At 36.4% G+C, this 13,003-nt stretch overlaps 1 protein-coding gene across 2 annotated transcripts in view; it reads right to left on the minus strand.

Moving 5' to 3' along the window:
- Window positions 1–13,003, minus strand: part of PLCE1 (phospholipase C epsilon 1) — a 136,908-nt gene that overhangs the window by 41,239 nt on the left and 82,666 nt on the right. For both annotated transcript variants that reach the window (XM_083866007.1, XM_083866006.1), the window contains exons 4-5: window positions 8,466–8,782; window positions 73–218 (exon numbers count right to left, since the gene is read on the minus strand). In XM_083866007.1, the coding sequence (XP_083722133.1) occupies window positions 73–218; window positions 8,466–8,782 (463 nt within the window). The remainder of the gene's footprint in view (window positions 1–72; window positions 219–8,465; window positions 8,783–13,003) is intronic.

Here is a 13,003-nt window from a genome sequence, read left to right on the forward strand (position 1 = left end):
ACATCTGCTTAACAGAAGCTGGAATATAATCTATCACTGAAAAGCCATTTTAAAAAGAAGAGTTGCCAGTACCTTAGCCCTGCCAGGAATTCCATTACAGCATTGTAGTTGCCCATATTCCAGCAGCATTTTGCCACATGTACTAAGTATGAGAAGACTTCTCGTTTCTCCTCCATAGAACCTGCAGTCAGGATCAGCCAGGTAACCCATGAGCTCACCTTGTAAAACCAAACAGACAGTATGGTCAGTCAAAGCAATGTCACCTGGAGCATTCATGCACACTTGACAGATAATATGGGTTTGTTTGGTTTCTTCCATCAGGAGTGTATCAGTCAAAATTCCACTTACACGCTCATAGCCAAATCACATACGCATTGCAAACACAATTTACACAGTGATATATTCACATTACAACAGTTAAATCATTAACTAGTATAGAAAAACTTTTATTAAACAAAAAAACCCTACGGCATCTTAATATAAGATATTCTGAATATGCCTTGATGCCACAGAAGAAAATGGACAGCTTCAGCTAGCACTGATTTCTAAAGCTGCTGGAGAGAACAGCGGTATAAATTCTCACTAACATGGCTTATAGATCTCAGCCCCAAAGTGAATAACCCTTGTTATCAATATGAACAGTGAAGATTGATAAATTGGATTTTCTTGGTTTCGGTAAATTTCATAAAATTACATGCATTTAATGCACAATTTTGCTAATTCCTATATGCATCAAATATTTCAGATAATTTGCAATATCTGTTTGCAAGATTAAAAATTCAGTAAATAAAAAGAAATCCCATCTTCCAAAGTGGGCCCATACTACCATCTTCTCTTTTGTAACGAATTAATGCCAGAATCAGAAATCAACTTAGTATATGATTCTGTTTGTATTGAAACAAATAAAAATCAACTCTTCACTTTATCAGTGTGCAGATTTTCTTCCCAGTTTATGTTCCCACAACATCCATAAAAAGTAGCTATATTTCACATGGAAACCTAATTTAAACCAACTGTTTCTTTTTACAATATGGCTCCCTGGAGGCTTGATTTTTGTCATTGTGTAAACACTTAGGAGGCAATAAACGTGATTTGTTTACTGACACTGTGTTCCATTCTTTGGTCCTGAAGGACTCAAGTGTTTACAGATAATACTAGTGTGAGGAGAGGCTTAAAAAAATTAGAAAATGCTAGTTCACCCCTCAGGGGCCATAGACTTTTATTTTAAAAACCAAGCATGTGAAATAAAATGTGAATGCATTAGTACTAACAGGAAAATAACCCCACTGAAAATATATAGGGCTTCTATCTATGCAAGTCTATACTGACTCAGTGTTCTGAGTCACCCACTCTTGAGGGAGGACAATTAAAGACTATGAAGAATCTAAGTTAGTATTTAACCTGTCTGATGGCCACATCGATCAAGAACCATAAATGAGAAATGTCCAGATGAGAAAAAAAGTCATACTCCTTATATGCAAAAAAACCCCAACCAACCAAAAAACCAAAATACAAACAAAACCCCTCAAACAAACAACAACAACAAAAAAAAACCCAAAACCTAAAAGTGTGATATATATATATATATATAAATAAATCACAGTTTTAGGACTGAATTATTGAAGAAATTCATTCACTGGAGACATACTCAGAAGTAAGGACAATGACTATAGGGATGCTCTTATAGGTTGTGAGCATCAGGGGCAGCACACTAATCACTGCAGCGGCTCAAAATGAGAATCTGAATTCAGCTAAAATTTTATTTGATGTGTGCCCTTATTCCTTGGTGGCTACGGAATTCATGCGGAAGTTGAGTTCAGAATCCTGTTTTTTCCATTTTGGCAAGCAAGTAGCACAGACATTATTTTGATGTGGCACGATTTCTCTGTTACTAAACCCAGGGGTTTTCTAGAGGGGGAAGAGAGCAAAGGGAAGCTCCACCCTGGCAAGCTCTGACTTGTGGGCACTCCAGTCAAGTGGATACAGAACAGCACCTCCTCTTGCAGCATTTCCCTTTTGGTTGGCTTGCAGAGCCACCCCTCCAGGTGCACCACAGCCGAGGAACACCTGCCCTGAGCATGAAGCACTATCAGCTGCCTTGGTACCAAGCTGCTACGACAACAGCAGGAGAGCTTCACAACTCACAGGCAGTGCCTGAGCACACACAGCACAGCCCAGCCAAAGAGTGCACAGCAGTAGCCTTGCCAAAGAGATCGAAATACATTGCAAGTATTTGTCAGAATGACCAGTAAAGCCTTTTGGACAAAGTTTTTGTGTTGGATAGCACTTTAACATCAGATCACAATCTACGTCTCAGCACAGTAATCATTATTTCCTTAGTTTACTTTTTTTTTTCACACTTGACTTACATAGTTCTGTTTACATAACTCATTTTAAGCTCCCTTCAGAACAGAAATCATCACAGCAAACCTATAATTAGATTTCCGCTGCACTGCTGATGAGTCTGAAAAGCATGAGAAAATGTATCCTGGCTTCCTTACGATAATCCACATGATTGCAAGACACGAGAAAAGTAATAAATTAACACACAATCCACTTAAACAAGTTGATAATAACATCAGTCTTTTCTTTCAGGTGGATAAAAAAGAGTGTCTTTCAGGATTACTGGATAGTAATATTAAAGTACGAAGCAAGCAAAATCATAGAGAGGTTTGCTTCAGATTTAAATATTTTCTGGTGCCCTAATAGAAGCACTAACAACATTGAGCCAGATTAAGTTCAGATACACAGAAAGTAGCCCCATTTGCAAAGTTTAAGAGATATAGGAGACTTCTTCAAATCTGAATCTGAGCACATAGGACCTGCACCAGATGTCTTGGCAATGCAAAATATACTGAGCAATATGTACTACAAATTGTAGTACAAAAAGATCTGTACAGTTTCGGGTTTTCTGAAATTATCATTTTATACCACCTCTACTATTTTAACTGCACCAAAATCTGTTGTATTCAATAACTAATTTTTTTAGAAGTTTTTTGGCTTATCTTACTTTGATCAAAGATTTCAAGTAAATTCAGGTTAGCTGTTGCTAATGCATTTGGGAAAGATATATTTTTACTCAGTGTTAATTTTATTTTTTACTTTTAAATATGGGAATTATATATCAGTCACTAAAAATGTAAAATGAGCCTATGCTTTTGATTACCTAGTTATTGAACTACTACTGATTTCAAGTCAAATCTACATGCAGGCAAAAAGCTTCCAATTTGTCAGGGGCAGAATATAGCTCATTACTGAGGCTGAGACACTTTTACTACTAAAACATGAAGGACACGAAAGAGAGATCCCTGATGGAACTTGATCCTCAAGTTATGGTACATGACCTTAAATCTCTGTACAAGTGCAACCTACAGGACTGTTTGTCATTCACTCTATGGGAACCTCACTCCATGGAGTACACAGGAAGGAACAGCAATGCATGTTGAATTATTAAATGTATCCCTAAATTTGCCATGGATTTTTTTCACTCATTCTTTTATTTCAGTCTTCTAATACTCAAGATTATGATAATTCATACATATATACATGAATATATATATTCATTGATATTTATATAAATTCTTTACTAGCCTCTATATAGCTCCTAGAGAATATATTATGTGATTTTTAAAAAATGGAAATTAATTTCTTTTTTATATTTTGTGAGAATGTAAATGTAGTGGTGCTATTGAGGTAGGAAATTATTAACGATTTCCACCTGCAGTGTGCAGTGTTTTATAATCTGTAGTGTTTTACACTCATTTTGCCAGCACTTCAGTTTGTAAAACTTTTACAGCAATTCCCAAGCTACATACTTCAGTGTGTGATGCTACATGGAAGAAATGATGTCTTCTATATTTATATTACATTTTTAGGAACTTCATAATACTTGAGAGATGCAGCTTTCAGAGGTGAAATTACCAAACACAGCTGCCTGGCTAAATTTAACAATTACCTTTGCTAGCAAGTAAAACAAAATCTTCTGGTTTACCACAAGGTAAGATTACAGTCCATACCTTCTTTAACTCCTACCATAAATTGGCCATGGAAATCTTTCTATAACAAATTGTAGCTGATTTAAATTTTGTTTACACTGGAGCAAGAAAGCAAGAAACTTTAATACTGACAAAGTAAAGTACACATATGAAAAGTCTCTGCATACAAAACAAGAAGATGATTTTTAAGGTATCCAAAGGATAAGCATGGCAATCTATAACCTATTTAACAGTCATTCTGGTTTTAGTAATTTTGTCTGATAAAATAAAAAAAATTGAGTAAAATCTGAAGAACATGAAAAGTAACCTTCATCAGATATCATATGATAATTATGGCAAGAAGGAAAAATGGTATTTTGTTTAAAAGCAGAATTCTTAGCGTATCAGGATAGTCCAATTTCTCCCTTTAAAAGCAATAATTAAAAAACACTAGCAGTATGCAGCATTAGCACTAATATCTGGCTGCAGTGAGTTCCTCTGCACTGCTAACTGTGAACAGACCTGTCAGGGCATATTGAGTAATATCTGTATATATATTTATACAGAGTTCTGTGTATAAAACAGAACTGGCATTTTTAACATGGGTTTCACTGAGGTTTAATTGTTATTTTTTTAAAATTTCATTTTAAAAATTGGTGTAATATGCAAAATAACTTTCAGATGCATTTTAAATATCTGAATATTTTAAATTGCGTATCTTATGAACAGATGGTTTACTTTACATGCTTGTGTGAAATTATATAACCTTACAGAGAACATTTACCATTTTAAATCTGATTAAACACTATTCCAAACAAGGACTGGAAAGAGTTTGATATTTGTACAAACACAATCTTTTTAAAAGCATTATGCAAACCCATTTAGGCATTGCAAAAAAATGCTGAACTAAGAGACAGAGTGCAATATTTATTTACATTCCATTATTTCAGTAAAATGATATGTCTCTGTTTTGCTAGTGAAGTTTAAATTTGTATTTTGAATGAACAATGAAAAAACCTTACAAAATTTAACCATTAAAAATAAAACTAACATGACTGTCTTAAGTAACCATATTTTAATTAACTTTACTGACTTTAAGAACAATTTAGTGAGTGATGAAGTAGTTCCACTCCAGTAGCAGGGCTATACTAACACTGTTCAAACCTTTTTAGCTTATTTTTTGACAACCATATGTTTCCAAAAAATCACCTTATTCATTTGACTTATTATTTTGTAATTTCAGTTCAGTAGTGGGACTACCTTCAGTCAGCTGTCTGAATGATCTTTAAGTCTGGTGCAACTTTCAATAAGAACTCACAATTGCTCTGTACACATGTCTCCGCATGGAAAATTAAATGTTTCAGTTTGTTTAAAGTTTTATTGGTTTTCTTCTACTTGAAGCTTAAGCCAGACAGATCAAGTCACAAGAGACTCTTCTCATGTTTATATAAAGCAATGATTGAAATTATTTTAAATGTTTACATAAACATAAATGTTTACAACATGTACACTGTGCTTGTGTCTCTGTGGTTGCTTTGCTGGTGACAGGCAGAAGAGTGGCTGGGAGTCAGTCCTAAAGGTGCAGGAGCCTGGCGGAGGGAGTAGAGAGACAGAAAAAGAAACAGAATCCCAGGAAGACCATGGCATATGACACTGAGGAAGGAGCACATGTCACTCCACGTAAAGAAGCAGGGTGAACTCACGTAATACTGAATCAGAGAAAAGAACTAAATGAAGAAGAGAAAGGCACAGTAGGCAACAAGGAGAGACGGCAAAAAAGTATGTCACGGTTGTTAGAGTCCTAAAACACACTTAGGTACCATTTTCCTAACTTTCCACCTGCCAGGGCTCTGCTAACTCTGCAGAATCTCAGCAGTTTCTTCCCACAGTTTTACACCCTTGAAAACTGAACTTCTTATAGTCAGAGCTCCATCAGAGCAGAAAAAATATATTACTACTACTATTAACTGCACAGTCTTAGAGCCAATAGTTTTGTAAAGGTAAATGTTACTGTGTTTCACTCTAATCCTCCCACACTAGCCACTAATTCAGAATCAGCTTTAATTACATTTAGTAAAAGGAACGAATATCTGTCTTTAGCTTGGTCTACAGCATTGCTCTGACAAGACTCTAAGATGAATTGGATATTAATAGCAGCAAATGAAGTATGAGCTGTGTTCCACCGATGAGTACGTGTTGTGCCCAAGGCTCCACTATCATGCAATCACATTTTTAATCAAACCTTAAAGACTACAGACCTTATTTATAGGTGGTGATACTGAATGTATGTAGCCCAAAATCTTCAGAATTGTCTGTCATTTTACACAAGTATTATAAAGTGTTCCTCCTTAATATGTATTGTCAGAAAAAAAATAATAAAAAGTATACTACTTTATGAAAAATACTCTAAATAATATAATTGTTATTTAACAGAACAATGACATGGAATTGTTTTCCCCCGTCATGTATCAGAAGCCTGTCATCCTAAAAGTAATTTTGGCTCCCACATTATAAATACACTTCAGTATTTCTATAGGCATTGCCAAAAAAATCAGCAAGTGCTCACTGAGTTTGCCAACAAAATCATGACTCTTTGTACAAGAATTTTCTTTCCATTTATAAACAAAGACATTTTGAGAGTTCACGCTCGTGATTGGCTATGGAAACTGATATACTCCACCATAAGATAAAGCATATAGCAAAACAGTGATTTATTACAAGCAGTAAATATTGTACAATAACTCCATTTAAACATATAACATCTATGTTTTTAAAAAGTTATTCCAGATTACACTTCAAATAATCTATTGCACTAAATATCAAAGAATCTGTGCACTGAATATTTGGGAATGAATTCAAATTGTATAAAAAACTTTCCTGTACCATTACCAAACAAGGAACGCTAGCAAACAAAAACTGTAAAGTCAAACCTCTAAGACTAAAAGATAATGCTGACTATTTCATCAAAAGGCAAGTTTAATGCTAAAATTGCCATTGGTATGGAACAGACTCAGTCATTTCTGACAAGACTTCTTCAGGACCTACTTGCTTTTCAGTCCTGTGACCCTTCAATGTCAGAACACAGTCATGGCCAGTCTAATTTGCACAGCTGATGACGTGTCCCCAAGACACTGCCCTGGCCTTGTGCCTCCCCAGGTTGCAGCAGAGCTTGGCCAGTGCACCTGGGCTCCCCTGGCCCCAGCCCAGTGACCACTGCAGGGAAACCCCACAGGACTCCCAAAGGAAGGAGGGTCAGCACCTATAGCCCTCTCCAGACACAGCATCTTCTTGAGTACTGCTACTACAGCTAATTTAAACTATTTTTAGGCTCTGTTTAAAGACTGAATAGTGCAGCTGCAATTTTTATATATGTTCCCATAATTGAATGAGGTGAGAGAAGCCAATATATTTACCCTATTTTAGTTCCTAAATCTCAGTAACGTGCAAGAATAAGCAACACTTTGAAACATGCTAAATATTCACTCACTGATTCTCCTTTGCCCAGCACACAGAAAGTTCACTGGGGGTTAATACACATTCTTCTATATTTACTTAATTTTATGCTGATTTTTATTTCTACCCGCATGATTTTCATTTCACTCACCATAAGAATGCAATGGATAGCAAACTGTGAAAGCATTAAGTCAACTTTATCTTCACTTTATTCCACTTCTACGATTGTAAAAACCGCTAATATTGCACATAATTCAAACCCTGCCCCGCCCCCGCCAAAAAAAAAAAACAAACCAACAAAACACCAACCAAAAAATAACAACTGTTACATGTTTCTGCAGCTAAAACGTGAGGTTTTTATTTAGGTGGTCTAATTTTTATTTGGGTTGGGGTTTGGGGTGGATTTTTTTTACCAGTTTCTCAATCCTTTATTTTCTAGTAAACTCATCAGAAGACCACCTTTCTACAAACAAAATAAAATCTTAATAAAGAACTCAATATTTGGCTTCCAAAAATGTCATGCCGAGTGACACCTCTTTGTATAACAATGCTCAAGACACACACAGTGATTAAATAAATAAATAGTGCAGATTAGTGTAGTTATATTACAGAAAATACAGAAAATTCTAGTTTATAATACGTCTGTGCTGACTCCTAAGATCATGCTTAGTCTACAAAAATCCAAAACAAATAAATAGAACTCGAGTACCTAAACAAAACAATAAACTGACTGAAACTGCACCCCATACTGTCAGTATAAATACAGAGAATTAGAAGTCTGTATTTTTTTTCTTCATGTTTACTTTACAATGTGCAAGAAAAGGTTAGGCCACTGTTTCCATACCTCACTGAGCAAATTGGTCACATAGCTCCCATTAAATTCAGTGCAAGTTATTTAGCTAAATCCTTGATCAACTTAATTTATATTTTAAGAATTTGTTGTTACAGCTAAATTCAGCTCTGGGAGATAAAGGAAATAAGTAACCCACACATTAGGTAACAGCCCTTATGAAAAGCAACTTAAAAGTTTTGTTTTACCTCATTAAACCTTGTCACGAGATCTTCTACAGCATTATGTTCCCCATTGGGAGAAGAAAGAATAGTAGCAGATATGGACGCCTTAATAGAGGGCAGCTTGCTTTGACACTCGGCACTCCCCAAATCCCGGGTTAGAAAGCAGAGGTAGTCGATGGGCAAGACTTTGCGGTAGAGCTCCTGCTCCTGCTCGGTCAGAATGCTGGCAACCTCCTCTGGGAACTGGATGAGGTGCTGCAGGTCGATCAGCTCCTTGCTGATACCGGCCACGCTGGAGGGAAGGACGCTGGAGCCAGCCATAGATGAACACGCTTGGCGTTCTAAAACAAAACAAAGGAAAAATTCATTAGGCTTTGCCTCTAACTCTTGGACTGTGCTGTGCAAAAGCCAGGCAACTTCTGGTTTTGTTAAACTGTTCATTTACTCAGCAATACACTATATTCTAAATACTTCCTTTTTATTTAAACAACCTAACACGCTCTTCTATGTGGAGTTTTTCCTGCATATTTTTTCTATCTGGTGTTGACTAGATAGAGGGCAACTAGACTTAGGAGATTGTAAGGCCACCCACCAAAACACATTTGCTTCCAGAAACATCCAAACACCTTCTTCCAGCGCCTGTGGCCTTGTCACAGCCTCAAATGAAAGAGTCATGGCAGAGTGTGCCTCTGCTTTGCCTCCCTGTAACAGCCACAGTACAAAGCAGTCTGAGGCCTTGACTGGGGCACTGAGATACTATCCCCACAAGAAATAATGTATAATGATAATTTAAAACCCATGTGGGTCAGCATTTTTCTTCATAATCCACTTGCTATAAGATAAATTGTATCTGAGCTTGCTGCAACATGAAATCCAATGTCCAAAGCCACAAAACATTTTCATTCCTCTCAGAAAATGCATATATTTGGGGGTATGCATGTTTTATCCATTAATACAAAACATTCATGGAAGTTTTATAATATCCCAGCAGTGATATCTCTTGAAAAATAAAACTTTTCCTAAGAAGGAAGAAGGCAAGCTTTCTAAGATTGTGTGGGAAGCATGAAACATCAACACAATGATTCCAAAAGAGTGAGTGATTCTTCTTACTAGATAAGTTTAGAATGGGTTCTCTGAACAATTTCTCAAGAATTATTTAAATGTAAAAACATTCATAGCCGTATATTACATACTCTTTCTCATTCTCAGAAAAAGGAGTTTATTTTTTTTGCATTGCTTCATGAAATATCTTCAGAGATTTTTTTCCACACATAATAGAAATACACCCTAGGATCTATCTCTTATCCAATTTTTTAATATATATAAAAGGTCTAACTTGATAATGGGAGCAAATGCCCTTTCTTTTCTCTAAAAAGGAAAAAGAACAAGTTCCTAATGAATGATTAAAATTTAGTCCCTTATAATAAACATAAAATATGCTACATGGGTTTTCCACTCTTAGTCATTTTGTGCAAACTATTATTAATCAGAGAAAAGTTAAAAAGACAGAAAATTGGCTTTTCTTAATATATTCTACTGAAAGTGAAATGATAAATTGCAGTAGCCCTAAATAAAAGTCTTTGGGCTAACAGAATCTACAGAGAAATGTTCAAATACAGAACAAACTTCTGAAAGAACAAAGACAAATTGTTTCTGTCTAGACTAGCAAGCAAAAAAAGTAATGGGCCTAATTTGAAGCAAGCAGTATCTTGGTTATATAGCAGGGAATATATGTATCTTCAGTGATAATGAAGAAGTGCTGCACAATATCTGTAGGTACTGAGAAATCCCTGTCATTGAAACACCTGCAGGAAAGATTGAGGGGGAAAAGCCAGTTTAGAACCACTGATATATCACTGCTGGTTTGGGCAACAGGTGGAGTGCAATGAGCTTCTGGGCTCCCTTTCAGTCGTGTTTGCTTCAATTCTACATGAGATTTCAATTCTGCTTCCTGCTTCAATCTGCATAGAACTATTCTGAGAGGTTTTTTAATAAAAAGCTCATCTGGACTGTTCTTGACTTTACAACAGAACACAAGCTTATGACAAAAGAAAAAAACAATGCAAAATACAATGCTCATTTTATATTAGAAGGATTATGTATTTACACATGCTTTACATATATGGACTGAACTGCCACTGTCACAACCAGCATTATCTCAGTAAGAGGATGATATGGAAGGCATGACAAACACCCACCAACACCTCTTTGCTCCCTAGAAGTCACAATGCCACACTGATTCTGCATGCATGACAGCTCTTCCTGCTCAAGACAGATAAAGTACAGCCTGCACCAGCCCTCTCTGTGTCTCACCATTGAAACTGAGGGTGTTTGGTTGTGTCTGTATTGTACATTTAATTTAGATTATAAATGGCCTTCTGAAGTCAATCTCTCAAGCATTCTCACTTACTGTGCTTTAGTTTAGTCTTAGTGAAAAAACAGTGGGATCCTTTTCAGACAAAACGACACCAGAAGATGAACTCCCAGAAGGCAACTAACACATCCCAACCAGTAAAAAGCTGTAGCTGTGAGAAATATCCAGTCTTTGGAACAAGCACTGAGGTCAGGAAAGGACAATTGGCCCAGAGAGCTCAGATCTCGTCTCGGCTGCAGGTCATCATGTACCACAGGAGACAGAGAGCAAGTACTATGGACAGTGCAACGCCACAGCGATTCTGGTGCTTTGAAAATCCAACATTATTTGGTAAGTACAGTGGTAAACACATTACAACTGCCAGTATGGCAGGAAAGGAAGATATAACTCTATAAGGAGTGCCTACTGACTGATGAAAAAGAGGTAACGTAGGAGTGAAGATAAGCTGTTCTGCAATGCACTGCCTGCTGATGAGATTTAAAGGTGCATTCCTAATAATTCACCTTCTCCATCACAGCACCAACTACATTATGCACAAAGACCTCAAAATCTGGCAAAAGTTGACCCTGAATTTGCAATAGGCTAGAGCATTGATCACGATCCTTTGCACACTACCTTGCCTAAATATAATCACCCTTCAGGCTGCACTTAGTACAACCTCTCACATCTAAGAACAAGGCTCAACACCACAAAGTGGCCACAGCTAAGGCTGGCTCTAAAGCATATCTCTAAACTGCCAGAAACCACCAGGAATATGGATCTTATTAGAACTGGATTTCACTGGACTGACTGCCCATTGATCAAATCCAGCAGAAAGCTAGTGCACAGATTTTGAATGCTCTTAACAAAACTACTTTTAATGAAACACTCATCTTTCATAATGAAATCTTCACAACCCAGCTTCGCTCTAACAGAAAAATGAAGCTGTCAAAAAGAAAATCTTTTCATGGAAGCTAAGCCAAGATGATTCAAGAGCAGCCACTAGTATTGCTGGATTTGGAAGAAGATTGAAAATAAATAGAACACTTCCTGATTCAAAGCACTGAATTTCAAACTAGCATTTCTCAATTCTTCATTAAACTGGAAGAACTTTATGTAAATTCTGTCTGTAATGTGAGAGTCCATGGAACAGGCTGCTGCAGCAAAAATGCAGCCAATATCCAAGGAGAGGAACACAGGCTAAACAGAAATCTGAAGGCACACAGCTCATGGCTAAAGTATGGCTATAAATACTGAAGTAGAAATAACTTAAGTAAGTAAAATAACTTCTTTCTGTTGACTTTTTCTACACCCATAAATATTTAATTCTTCCATAATTCACATCTTTGCAAGTCTTGGTTGTTGGCATAATTTACCCCTCCAGATACAGATATTTTATCTTTCCTCATTCCAGTCTTCTGTGTTTTATCACAGAAAATCCAGGATCCTCATTCTCAACTTCACCACCTTCCATGATTTACATCCTGCCTGAAAGTCTATTCCTTTTTCTGTATTAAACTAGTTTTTTTCCTAGACTATTTTTTCATCCTTTTGTGTGTGTATGCTTCAGACTTCTACCATTTTTCACTCCAGGAACAGATTTGTTTCTGCTATAAAACTCCTTATCCAGTCTCATACACAAATCTCCAGGTTTGTGTTGTCAGTTTATGTTCTTCAGGAAACAGATAGTATTTTTCTGCACTTCAAAGAACAGCCAGGTCCTTGCAGAATGGAACTGCTTTCAGACCAAAAACCACAGTAGTCTTTTTACAGTTAAGGCAAGGTATAATCCTCACTAAAATTAGCTGCTGCTGCAATAAAAATGGGTTTTTGTGTCCTACCACATCAAGCTAATGCTAAAAATACTACAAGAAAATGAGGACCCAGACTATTCATTTGCAAGTTGCCTAAAGCTGAAATTGGTAACTTTGCTTATCCCATTGATAAAGGGCTGAAGCAGATAATCTTTAACATAGCAAGTATTGCTTTTATTAATCAAAACAAGATAACCTCTGCTTAGCTTTAACAAAGGACTCGTGGACTGACTTAATCATTGCTGATGCCCATGGGAACAAAGAGGTCTCTTCTTCTTTAACAAAAGAATAATCTTTCTAAGAATGGGAGAAAAGTATAGAGTGTCAGGGAAAAGTCACTGCATTTTTTAAACGAACGCTATCTCAAGAGAATAAGCTTGCCTAGAATATGAAAA

The sequence above is a fragment of the Zosterops lateralis genome (genome assembly GCF_965231275.1).
Source record: "Zosterops lateralis genome assembly, chromosome: 8".
Taxonomy (NCBI): domain Eukaryota; kingdom Metazoa; phylum Chordata; class Aves; order Passeriformes; family Zosteropidae; genus Zosterops; species Zosterops lateralis.